We start from the raw sequence: 12,955 nt of genomic DNA on the forward strand, positions 1-12,955 counted from the left end.
ACTTGCTGGGGGCAACTTCATGAAGCTGACTTATGATGAGGCTTGTGACATTCTTGATGAGATGGATAACACTTCTTCTGCTTGGTAAATTAGAGCCAATGTTCCCCAGGGTGACCCCACGGTCACTCATTTGCACAAAGAGCTATATGACCATGGATAGGCTATAACTGAGTTGACAACTACAATGAACCAACTAGAAAAGGCACAGCTGCAACAAGTTCAAAATCCTCGCCAAGTGAATGTTATGGAGGGTGTCAACATGCTAGTCAACAAAAGAAGACAAAGGGGTTAACATAACCAAGGGAATTCGGAGCAATTTGACAATGATTGTGGTGGATTCCAAGATGATGGTTATGATTGGCAGAATGAAGAGGTGCAATACGTGAACAATTATCAAGGCCAAAGGGGCAATTCTTCCAACCAACAACAATGGAGACCTTGAGGCAATTGGGGCAATCAACAACAACAAGGCAATGATAATTAGGGGAACAACAACCAAAATTCCAATTGGGGGAATCAGAATAACACTCAGAACAATCATGATAATTGGAATAGTAACAGCAACAACTGGGGTGGTAACAACAATCAAGGTGGGTGGAACAATGACAATCAAGGAAATCGGGGGGGAAGGCTTTCAAAGGCCCCCAATGTACCAACAACCAAACAACCCGCCCCCATTTCTATCCCAAGGTCCTAGTTTTTCTAACAATGATATGGGGAGAATTGAAATGATGTTCGAACAGATGATGAAGAATAATGCGGATTCTGATGCTCAGTTGTCTTCCCACAATACATCAATTAGAAATTTGGAGGTTCAGTTAGGCCAAATCTCACAGTCCTTGAATACTCGCCCTAAGGGGGATCTACCAAGTGATACCGTAGTAAACCCGAAGGGTGGGAGCAATCATGTTATGGCGGTAACTAGAAGGAGTGGACGAGGCGGTGATATGAATGCCTCCAAACAAAAGCAAATTTTGAGTGATGTAGTTGAGTTGCAAGAAGATGAAGTTCCATTGGTGGTTGAAAATGTGATTGATGGGAATGTGAATGAAGAAGTGAGGATTGGTATTCAAGATGCCAAGGTGGAAACTCAAAATGACATGAACCTGTCTAGGGAACACGTAATAGACATGCCGGAGCCGATTGTGCCTAAAGCCAAGGCTTCTATACCAAGGCCACCTCCACCTTATCCTAAAGGGCTCACAAAGCAGAAAAATGAGAATCAGTTTAAAAAGTTCATTGATATGATAATGAGCTTATCCATCAATGTGCCTTTGGTGAGGCTCTTGAACAAATGTCGGGCTATGCTAAATTCATGAAAGACTTGGTGACAAAGAAACGATCCATGGATTTTGAAACTATAAAGATGACCTACCAAGTTAGTGCAATAGTGCATTCAATGGCCTGAAGCTTGAAGATCTCGATGTTTTCACCATTCCTTGCACCATTGGGAGTAAGGACTTTGCTAAGGCTCTATGTGACTTGGGGGAAAGTATCAACTTGATGCCTTACTCAATTTTCAAGACTTTAGGTATTGGGCAACCAAGGCCGACTTCCACGAGATTGCAAATGGCAGATAGAACGATGAATTGACCATTGGTATTATTGATGATGTGCTTGTCCAGGTGGACAAATTTATCTTACCAACTAATTTTGTGATCTTGGATTGTGAGGTGGATTATGAAGTTCCAATCATATTGGGGAGACCTTTCCTTACTACTGGGAAGGCCTTAGTTGATGTGGAAGCAGGGGAACTCACCTTCCGGGTGGGTGATGAAAAAGTGGTCTTTCATGTGTGCAAGTCAATGAAGCAACCCAACAGTTCCGAGGTGTGCTCTTTTGTGGACCTTGTCACAGTAGTGATAGTTGATGACACTAGTGCAATGTGGAGGACCCTCTAGAAGCTGTATTGTTGAATATTGATGTCAATGATGATGGGAGCCGAGTGGAGTGTGTGAATGCTTTACATGGGATGGGCTTTTACTCTTGTGAGCCTAGAATACTATCTTTGGACCTTGAGAATAAGAAGACTCCACCAACAAAACCTTCAATTGAGGAACCTCTGGTGTTGGAGTTGAAATGGTTGCCTCCACACCTCAAGTATGAGTTCTTAGGCCCTAGTTCTACTTTTTCACTTATTCTTTCCTCTTGTCTTACTAACATGCAGGTTGATGCCACATTGGCGGTGCTTCAAAAACAAAAAAAGGCAATTGGATGGACTTTTTCTGATATTCGGGGGATAAGACCCGCATTCTGTATGCACAAGATTATTCTGGAAGATGATGCAAAGCCCTCCTTGGAGTATCAAAGAAGATTGAACGATGCAATGCAAGAATTTGTGAAAAATTAGGTAATCAAGTGGTTGGATGTCGGGGTTGTGTACCCCATCTCTGATAGTTCGTGGAATTCACTGATGTAATGTGTATCAAAGAAGGGTGGCGTGACCGTGGTTGCAAATTCACAGAATAAGTCGATTCGTACCAGAACCGTCACCGTATGCATGGACTCCCGCAAGTTGAATAAGGTGACCCGCAAGGGTCACTTTCCATTGCCTTTTCTTGATCAGATGTTAGACCGACTTGTTGGGGGTGCCTTCTACTATTTCTTGGATGAGTATTCTGGGTACAACCAAATCTTGATTGCTCTAGAAGATCAGGAGAAGACCACATTCACTTGTCCATATGGAACCTTTGTCTTTCCACGGATGCCTTTTGGGTTGTGTAATGCACCGGCTATATTTCAGCGGTGTATGATGAACATTTTCATCGATATGGTGGAAGATATTTTGGAGGTGTTCATGGATAACTTTAGTGTTGTGGGTGATTTATTTGATGAGTGTTTGAAAAATCTTGATAGAGTTTTGGCCCATTGTGAAGAAACCAATCTTGTTCTTAATTGGGAGAAAGGACACTTCATGGTGGAAGAGGGCATAGTTCTTGGGCATAAAATTTTAAAGCATGGTATTGAGGTAGAAAAAGAAAAAATTGTTGTGATTTTAAGGCTCCCTCCCCCTACCTCTGTCAAGGGAGTTAGAAGTTTTCTTGCGCATGCGGGGTTCTACCGGAGATTTATCAAAGACTTTTTGAAGGTAGTGAACCCCTTATGCAAGCTATTGGAAAAGGATGCCAAGTTTGTGTTCGATGAGAAATGTATGCAAGCCTTTGAACTTCTCAAGCATAAGTTTACCACCACTCATATCATTATCGCACCTAATTGAAGCTTGCCCTTTGAGCTCATGTGTGATGCGAGCGATGTTGCAGTTGGGACGGTTTTGGGTCAAAGAGTGAACAAAATGTTTCATCCAGTGTACTATGTGAGCAAGACAATGAATGATGCTCAAGTTAACTACACAATGACCGAGAAAGAATTTTTGGCTATTGTGTTTACGATGGAGAAATTTTGGCCGTATCTTATGGGTGCCAAGGTCATAGTCTATACCGATCATGCCACACTCCAGTACTTGATGACGAAGAAGGATTCCCAAGCTAGACTGATGCGATGGGTCTTGTTACTTCAAGAGTTTGATTTGGAGATTCTGGACTGGAAGGTTGGTAAAAACCAAGTGGCGGACCACTTGTCCTGCTTGGAGTAGGAGGGGAGGCCTCGTGACGGCCTAGATATCAATGATTCATTTCCCGACGAACAACTCCTTTCGATGTCGGTGAATAGTATGCCATGGTTTGCGAACGTTGCTAATTTCCTTGTGACTGGTATAATCCTGTGTGAGCTCTCTTCTAACCAAAGGAAGAAGCTCAAATGGCATAGTTTGGATTTCTATTGGGATGAGCCGTATTTGTTCAAGATTTGCATGGATGGTATAATTCGAAGGTGTGTCCCGGAGGAAGAGCAATTGAGTATCTTGGTGGCTTGTCATTCATCTCCCTATGGTGGCCATCATGGCGGGGTGAGGACAGCTTCCAAAGTTCTTAGTTATGGGTTTTATTGGCCAACTTTGTACAAAGATGCAAGTGAACTTGTGAAGAGGTGTGACGAATGTCAAAGAGTGGGTGGAATTTCGAAGAAAGATGAGATGCCTCTCAATACCATTCTTGAGGTTGATATTTTTGATGTATGGGGCATCGATTTTATGGTCCCGTTTGTTAGCTCGTGTGGGAACACATACATTCTTGTGGCAGTTGACTATATTTCAAAGTGGGTTGAAGCCGTAGCTTTGCCCAACAATGAGGCCCAAAGTGTTGTTATATTTTTCAAGAAGAGCATTTTTACAAGGTTTGACACCCCTCGTGCAATCATAAGTGATGGGGGTCTCATTTTTGTAATAGAGCTTTTGACAATTTGCTTGCAAAGTATGATGTCAACCATAAAGTTTCTACTCCTTATCATCCTCAAGCGAGTGGCCAAGTTGAAGTCTCAAATAGGGAAATCAAGAGTATATTGTCAAAGACGGTCAATGCAAATAGGACCGATTGGTAAAAGAAGTTGGATGATGCTATATGGGCTTATAGGACTGCTTACAAGACTCCGATTGGTATGTCTCCGTATCAGTTGGTGTTTGGGAAAGCTTGCCATCTACCGGTTGAGTTAGAGCACAAGGCCATGTGGGCTTTGAGGAAGCTAAATCTTGAATGGGATGTGGCAGCAAATCTTCGTGTGGAGCAGCTTAATGAACTTGATGAATTCCGATTCCATGCATGCTCTAGTTTGTCCTTGTACAAGGACAAGATGAAGTACCTTCATGATAAATATGCTCGTAACAAGAAGTTCAAAGTGGGTGATTTGGTTCTCTTGTTCAACTCTCGGTTATGTCTGTTTCTGGGAAAGCTTAAGTCAAAATGGAGTGGATTTTTTGAAGTGGTGTTTGTGATCCCGTTTGGTGTACTTGACTTGAAGAACAAAAATGGGGAAGTTTTCAGAGTGAATGGGCACAAGGTCAAGCACTACCTGGGAAAAATTGATGACAGCCACGTGGTGGCACTTCTTCATCTCAAGTGATTTGATGGTAACCTGCATCGTGCCGCGGCGTTAAATCAGGCGCTTCTTGGAGGCAACCCACGTGTTTTTCTTCTTGTTTTTCTTTGATTTTCATTGTAGTGTAGGATTTATTTTTTGAATTGACTGGTTGTGAGATGCTGTAGGATTGTGTTGATGCAGTGCAGGAAAAAGTTGGAAAATGACCACTCTCTGAAGTTGGAAATGCGGACCGCACTCATTTTGTACGGCTGCAAAGGCCTTTTGTGCGGGGGCAAGAAATCAATGCGGACCGCACTGGTGATTTGACAAAAGTTGGGGTTCTCTAAAGTTTACCACCGCGTCTGCATTGCATTTTGTGCGGTTCGCGGTGGTCCACTCAGCCGCATTACATTTTGTGCAGTCCGCAGTGGTCAATTTGTCAGTGCCCTATGGTTTCGAGCACTGCGGATTGCGGTGCCATTTTGTGTGGTCCGTGGTGGATAGGTAAGCTGGGGCCTAGGACCTTTTTCTATAAATAGGACCTGAGGCCCTCCTTTTGAACTTTTCGAACTTTTTAATCTCAGAACCACAAAAATTACTGTTCATCTAACTAAATTGCACGTAATCAACTACTAAGGCACATTGATCATCACTACATCTCACTTCTGGTACCATTAATCCCCTCTCATTTATTTAATTTTATTATTTTCTTTGAATTTTCGTTTTTCTTCCTTCCCTTCCCGTTTTTCCTTCAAGTTTTTACCATAGGTTAGTTAAAAAACTGTGTTAGTTAGGGTTAGGTAGTTAAAACATTGTGACAACATTAGGGAAGCAATAATAGATGTATAATTGGACAAAAATCAAACAAAACATGAACCCTAGGTTAGTATTGCTGTTGGGCACTCAGTGCGGACCATGGTGGATTTTGTGCGGTCTGCAGTGCCCCTGTGAGGTCCACAATGCTATTTTGTGCGAACCACAATGACAAAGATTTGAATGTTGACTATTGAGGACCGCAACAACAATGGATTTTGGGCAGTCCGCGGTGCCTCAATGCGGACCGCATTGGCATTTTGTGCGGTCTGCGGTTCATAAATTCAAAGAGTGGGTAGTCTGAACCCCAACTCTGTGCGGACTGCAATGGATTTTGTGTGGTCCGCACTCTGCAATATTGAAACTGTCTGCAATATACTTTCTTCTGCAACTTTGAATTTCATTGCTTCTATTGATACTAACAAAGCATGACTGAATGTTGTTTGCAGACAATGGTGAAATCAAGAGGCAAAGGCGGTAAACAAATAGGAAGAGGAGAGTCCTCCCGAGTGGGAAACAAGGAATGATAAAATTAACCCCCAAAGTCAGACAAAACATAAAAAACACAAGGAGAATCATAAGGGCTGCAGACAGAGCAATTAACCAGTCGGGGAGTGAGTATGAGCCTTCCCGGAGGCCTCTTCAGGCTCCGTGCCAGAGTATGTTCCTGACTGGCCGGAGAGAAACAGGTTGAGAGATACACCTCCAGCATCCCCCACTGCCCAAGCCTCAGTTCATATATCTTCTGAGTCGTCTAAAGGCTTAGCTGAAGGCAGTGGGGATGAGTACTCCACCTCTCTTACAGCTTCATTATCCGGAGAAGGTGTAATAGGAGAGGAATAGGAAGAAGTAGAATGGGGTGAGCCCCAAGTAGGTGGGGTGGAGAGGACTAGGAACCCGAAGGCATGGGAGGACCGGTTTGTCAGTGAGATTGCCTACCACAAATTCAGAGAGTGGTGGCCCGAGAAGAGATTGATACCTGAGCGAAAAATCATCACCCGGGACCTTCTACCTCACAACCCTAATGTGATGAGGCAATTCAGAGAGAGCTAGATGGGACTACTTCATAGGCAATGTGAAGGACGCCAACGAGCATTTAGTAAAGGAGTTCTACACAAATGTGGCCCACATAAAAAAGGGCACCATAATCACCAAAGTGTGGAACTTGAAGGTGAAATTCGATGGCAAGACCATAAATGATTACCTGGGCTTCTTGGAGGAGGATGAGTCCCTATACTTGGACACGATGAAGTTGGATGAAGAAACCCGTTCGTGGTTGGCGGAGTACTTGGAAATCCCAGGTACCACCCTTGAGTGGTTGACTGCAGGGGTGAAGATATTAAGGAGAATGTTGAACTTTGAGGCTAAAGGGTGGGAGACATTTGTGTGCACCAGGCTAGACCCAACCACCCATGACAACTCACTCCCTATTCACCGACCAATTTTGGTAGCATCTATCATGGCGGGGTACCCGATTAACGTTGGGAATGTGATGTCCCGGGTTATTACACGGGTAGTGAACGAAGGTGACAGATCTTATCCCTTCCCCAACTTCCTGACCATGTACCTGGAGGACTAAGATGTGGAAAAGCGGAAGTTTGATATGAAAGTGAAGGCGAAGGCACCTTTCTCATGGTATAGCCTACATGGTGATGACAACCCTATGAGCAAGCACTTCAAGGGTAAAGCCACTACTTCGACTGGACAGTCTGAAGAGCCAGTAGTGGTAGTGGCTCCTACTCAGCCTCCTTCCACCTCAGCAGACATGGCCCCAGGTCCATCCACTTCTATATCTCCATAGATACCGTCCACCACTATATTCCCATTGACTACCCACCGCTTGAGCCAGGACCTTGCCAGCATCAACAATTGGATGGAGACAACTACTTCTAAACTATCTGTACTATCTACCACGGTGGCAGCTCAGTCAGCACCTCCTCCTCTACAGGTCCCACAGTCCATTGAGGACACTTCCAAGGATCTTCTGGACAACCAGAAGAAGATCCTTGAGAACCAGAAATTGCTCACAGACGTTGTTGATTCACATGGAAAGGCTCTCAAGGAGCTTGCTCGGGAGGCAAAGAAGATGAGGAAGACTCGGGCTTACAAAGAGTCGGTGAAGGCGTTACGGGTCGAGGTTGAGAGATAAAAGGCAGATCACCTGCCTTTAGATTTGCTACTACATGACCCAGCCCCAGCAGCCCAGCCCCAGCCAGAGCAGTCCGAGGGGCCTCCTAAGAGGAAGAGGGTTATCCCCTAGTCTGACGGTGCAGTTATTCAGTTGGCAGACCCGCCGGAAGATTCCTCCAGTCAGCCCCAGGATGCAGCCCAGGAACCAGTCCAGGCCCAGGTCCCAGCAGAGCCACAGACCACAGGGAGCCAGTCACAGGTTCCCAAGCATACAGAGGACCTAGGGACCCAAACTCAGGATCCCATGCAGACGGACGACCCATAGGGAGTCTATTTTTCCTCTTTCCTCTATTTTTGTTCTTATTTTGGTTAGTTGGCATTGAGGACAATGCCGACTTTCATTTCATGAGGTAGCCCTATTTGGATTTGGATGACTGTACATATGACAGATTTTATGATTTCTTTCTTTATTTTTTATCTTTGGTATGTATATAATTTCAGCATTTTATTACATTTTTCGTACTTTTTTACCTTGGGTCTGTATATAAAAGTTATGTTCTTATGTATATATTCACCTCCCCTATTGTATATTCGATTAAATTCCCTCTTGTACATATTCATTTTACTTTTGGCATTTTTCCTTTTCTTAACTTCTTATTTTATGTTCATAGCTTCTTGTTTTGAGTTTTTGCAATAAGCTTTTGGTTTTCTTAATACCACGGTTCTTTCCAAAGGTGGAATTTGTGTGAACCGGGTGGCTCTTCCCGATGATGGATGGCATGACAACCTTCTTAAGGATTTGAGTTTGTTTTTCTTTTTACTTTTTAGTAGTTAGTTGATAAGGGTGCCTCAAGCAAAGCTCCACTTGGGCCTAACACATTTGCCTTTGATCCTATGGTCAAAAAATAAATCGTTGTTTATAGGATGGTGAAAGTTGTGACCTTGAGACTCTTGTGTTGGCCGATAATCATCAAGTGGTTTTTCGGGACCATTGTGTGCTCAAATCTTATCTAAGGTTGTTGGGGCCCCCGACTCTGTGTCTTTAGCTATCCCATAGCTTGTGTGGTGAGAATTTGTATTGCAAGTCCAAGTCCCGAGCCATTGGTCTAGAACTTGCCCTGAATGTTTATCGAGGCAAAATTCTAAGTGTAATTTGACTTGAGATGTGATTATAGGCTCTCCTTGATCCAAATGATATCTTGAACACTTCTATAGCCTACCAATGATAAAATCCCTAGTCAACCCTTTTGAGACTTAGACCTTTTTCCTTCAAGAACCATGATACAAGCATTTACCCGTTCTAAAGATACCTTCTCTTGGCACCCGATCTTTCCTTAGCACATGGCAAAAGTATAAGTTTGGGGGGATAGACGAGGATTGCAATAAAGTGGTAAAAAGGTACAAAATGAAGAAAAGAAAAGGCAATGAAAAAGAAAGAAAAGCAAAAAGACAAAAAGAATGTTCAATGTAGAAATGTGTACAAAATAGACCCAACGGCTCACATGTTGTACTTGATTGCAGGGTTTGGTCAACAAGGTGACAATTTGTCAAAAACCAGCTCAAAAAGGAGTGAAACATGCACAAGTACTAAGAACAAGGCCAAGCTCAGTCTAACAGGATCAGTGCGGCCGCACAACATTTTGTGCGGTCCGCAAAGCTCAAGTTTAGAGAGCATGCAATTCAGGTAGCCAGGCATTGCGGCCGTAGAGTATTTTGTGCGGACCGCATTGACTTCATTGAGGCCGCACTCGACTTTGTGCGGTCCGCAAAGCTCAAGTTCAGAGAGGTGCAGTTTTGGAGGAACCTGGCCAATGCGGTCCGCGGTCCATTTTATGCGGACCGCAATAGAAGCCACCGCGGCCGCGGAGCATTTTGTGCGGTCCGCGGTGGGAAACTTTAGAGAGCAGATTATTTAGCCAAGAGCCTTAGTGCGGGCATACTCTATTTTGTGCGGTCCACACTAGCCCCGCAAGGGTATTTTTGTCCAGAATTTTTAGCCTAGTATAAATAGTTTTTTCCCCCATTTTTAGGTCATGAGTTGTATTTGGAGATAGAGTTGGGCTTGTGAACACTTTTTCTTTTCGATTTTGAGTAATTTTAGCTTCGTTTCATCATTGAGCCTTTAAGTTTTATCTAGTAATGAATTATTATGGGTTTTTCTTCATTTATTTCTTTGTTTTCTTCTATAATCATGAGTAGCTAGACCCATTAGCTAGGGTTGTGGCTCAACCCTAGTATGGGTAATTGATGGGTCTTGTATTTTAATGCTTGATTGTTTATGGGTGTTTGATATTTGGACCAATTTACAGTTTTAATGTTGAATTAGTGGTTGCAAACACTAGTTTATGCCTAGTTGACTTTGGCTCTTCTTGAGAAAGAGAGCCTAAGTCTATGAAATTGGTCCAACAAGGAATTTGAGTGTATTCAAGAGATTGATAGCCCCAATTAAAGGGTTAAACCTAGAGATAGTAATACCCGACTTGAACCTCAATTTCTTGCACAAATTATTATACCCAATTAGTCTTGAGAAAGTCAATTCGGGCTAAATCACTCAAACTACCGAGAGGTATAGAGTGAGTAGAATCGTGCAATGGTTATATCATACCCCCCGAATATGACAATCTAGCCTTAGACTCAAGAATCCGTCAATTAGCCACCTAGGAGAAAGTCACTATCCAAGTGCCTTTTATCTATTTGAACAACTTCCAATAGTCTAATCTAGGTTTACTTAGCCTAATTTAGCATCTTAGAAGTATAAAATTAGAAGTAAAATCAAAATCAACATTGTGTAGAAGTACAATTAGGAACAATTGCGCAACACCAATTTAGATAGAAACTCAACTCCAATCTCTAGTTCCCTGTGAAAATCGATCCCGACCTTCTCGGGTAAAAGCTGCTTCGACCTCTCTTGCTACTTTGTAGTATTATAGGGTTGGCCTCGATCAATGAGCGATCTTGACTGGCCAACACTCAGTCCCATACAACATCGTTGGTCTGACCACCACTTTGTAGAACTTACCCTTAAGTTTCAGTGGCACTTTCTTATCACACAAAACACCGGAAGAGAGTCTCCATTTCATCCATCCCGCCCAATACGATGTGTGACATCTTCATCAATCTCCCCATCCCCTATGAATAATAGACCCAAGGTACTTAAAACTCCCTCTACTAGGGATGATCCGCGAGTCCATCCTCACCTCCTCTTCCCCTCCTTGAGTCTCGCCACTGAACTTACACTCCTAGTGTTCTGTCTTGGTCTTGCTCAACTTGAAACCTTTAGATTCCAGGGTCTGCCTCCATACCTCTAACTGCGCATTCATACTGTCTCATGCCTCATCAATCAATACAATATCATCTGCAAATAGCATGCACCACGACAACTCCCCTTGGATGTGGCGCATCAGTACGTCCATCACTAGAGCAAACAAAAAAGGGCTGAGTGCCGAGCCCTGATACAACCCCATCATAACTGAAAAATGGTCTGAATCCCCACCCACCGTCCTCACTCGGGTCTTTACTCCATCATGCATGTCCTTAGCCAACCTAACATAGGCAACATGTAAACCTCTAGTCTCCAAACATCTCCACAAAACCTCCTTTGGAATTTTATTGTATGTCTTTTCTATGTCCATGAACACCATATGCAAGTCTTTCTTTTTCTCCTTATACTGCTCTATCAATCTCCTAACTAGGTGGATGGCTTCTGTAGTCGAACTCCCCTGCATAAAACCAAAATGGTTCTAAAAAATAGACACACTCTTCCTCACCCTTAGCTCTACCACTCTCTCCCAGACTTTCGTAGTATGGCTAAGCAGCTTGATATCCTGATAGTTATTGCAATTTTGGATATCACCCTTGTTCTTTTATATAGGAACCATCGTGCTCCACCTCTATTATTCGGGCATCTTTTTCATTCTAAAAATGACATTAGATATCCTAGTGAGCCACTCCAAGCCTGCCTTGCCCGCACTCTTCCAAAACTCCACCGAAATTTCATCCGGCCCGGTCGCTTTGCCCCTACTCATCTTACGCATAGCCCTTTCAACTTCATTAACTCTAATCCGCCTACAATACCCAAAGTCACAGTAACTCCCCGAGAGTTCCAAATCACCCAGTATAATGCTCATGTCCCCCTCCTCATTCAAGAGACTATGGAAGTAGGTTTGCCATCTCCGACGGATAAGCCCCCCATACAACAAAACTCTACCTTTTTCGTCCTTGATGCACTTCACTTAGTCCAAGTCACGTGCCTTCTTTTCTCGCACCTTGGCTCACCTGAACAACCTCTTATCCCCACCTTGGCCCTCGAGTTCCTCATACAAATGACTAAAAGCTGCAGTCTTGGCCGCCGTAACTGCTAGATTTGCCTCTTTCTTAGCCAACATATAATGCTCCCTATTCGCTCTCTTCTCTTCCTCGTCTACACTTTCCACTAGCTTCAGATACCCTGCTATCTTGGTTTTCACTTTTCCTTGCACCTCTCCGTTCCACCACCATTCTCCATTATGACCACTAGAGTAAGCCTTTGAGACCCCTAATACCTCTCTCACGGCTTTCCTAATGCACCGCGCAGTCGTGGTCCATATAGCTTTTGCGTCCCCACTACTCCTCCAAGCCCTCATAGTCACCAGTTTGATCCCCAATTCCTGCGCTTTAGCTTCCGTCAAGGCTCCCCACTTGATCTTATATTGGCTATACATCGCCCTCTTCCTATCTTCCTCGTGATCTCAAGGTCCATGACCATAAGCCAATGAAGGGTCGAGAGGTTCTCACTCGGGATGACCTTGCAATCCGTACAAAGACCTCTATCAGATTTCCTGTAGAGTAAATAATCAATCTGAGTCTCGACCACCGAACTCCGGAAGGTGACCAAGTGCTCCCTCTTCTTCGGGATACTCGAGGTGCTATCACCAAATCAAATGCTCTAGCAAAGTCCAGCAGAAACGCTTCTCCTTCATTTCTATCTCCAAAACCAAAGCCAACATGCACATCATCATATCCCCCATACGTCGCTCCAATGTAACCGTTGAAATCTCCTCCTATGAAAAGTTTCTCGGTATGCGGGATACCACGCACCATCTCATCCAAATCCTCCCAGATA

General features: G+C 43.7%; 1 protein-coding gene across 1 annotated transcript; it reads right to left on the reverse strand.

The window, feature by feature from the left end:
- Positions 1-11,180: 11,180 nt before the first annotated feature.
- LOC138886286 (uncharacterized) lies at positions 11,181-12,554 on the reverse strand. Its single transcript, XM_070167356.1, has 3 exons — positions 12,130-12,554; positions 11,781-11,919; positions 11,181-11,573 (listed from the first exon to the last, which is right to left on the reverse strand). The coding sequence occupies exons 1-3, from the start codon at positions 12,552-12,554 to the stop codon at positions 11,181-11,183; spliced, it is 957 nt and encodes a 318-aa protein (XP_070023457.1).
- Between the last annotated feature and the right edge of the window lie 401 nt (positions 12,555-12,955).

This window comes from Nicotiana sylvestris, chromosome 2 (assembly GCF_000393655.2).
Source record: "Nicotiana sylvestris chromosome 2, ASM39365v2, whole genome shotgun sequence".
Lineage (NCBI taxonomy): Eukaryota > Viridiplantae > Streptophyta > Magnoliopsida > Solanales > Solanaceae > Nicotiana > Nicotiana sylvestris.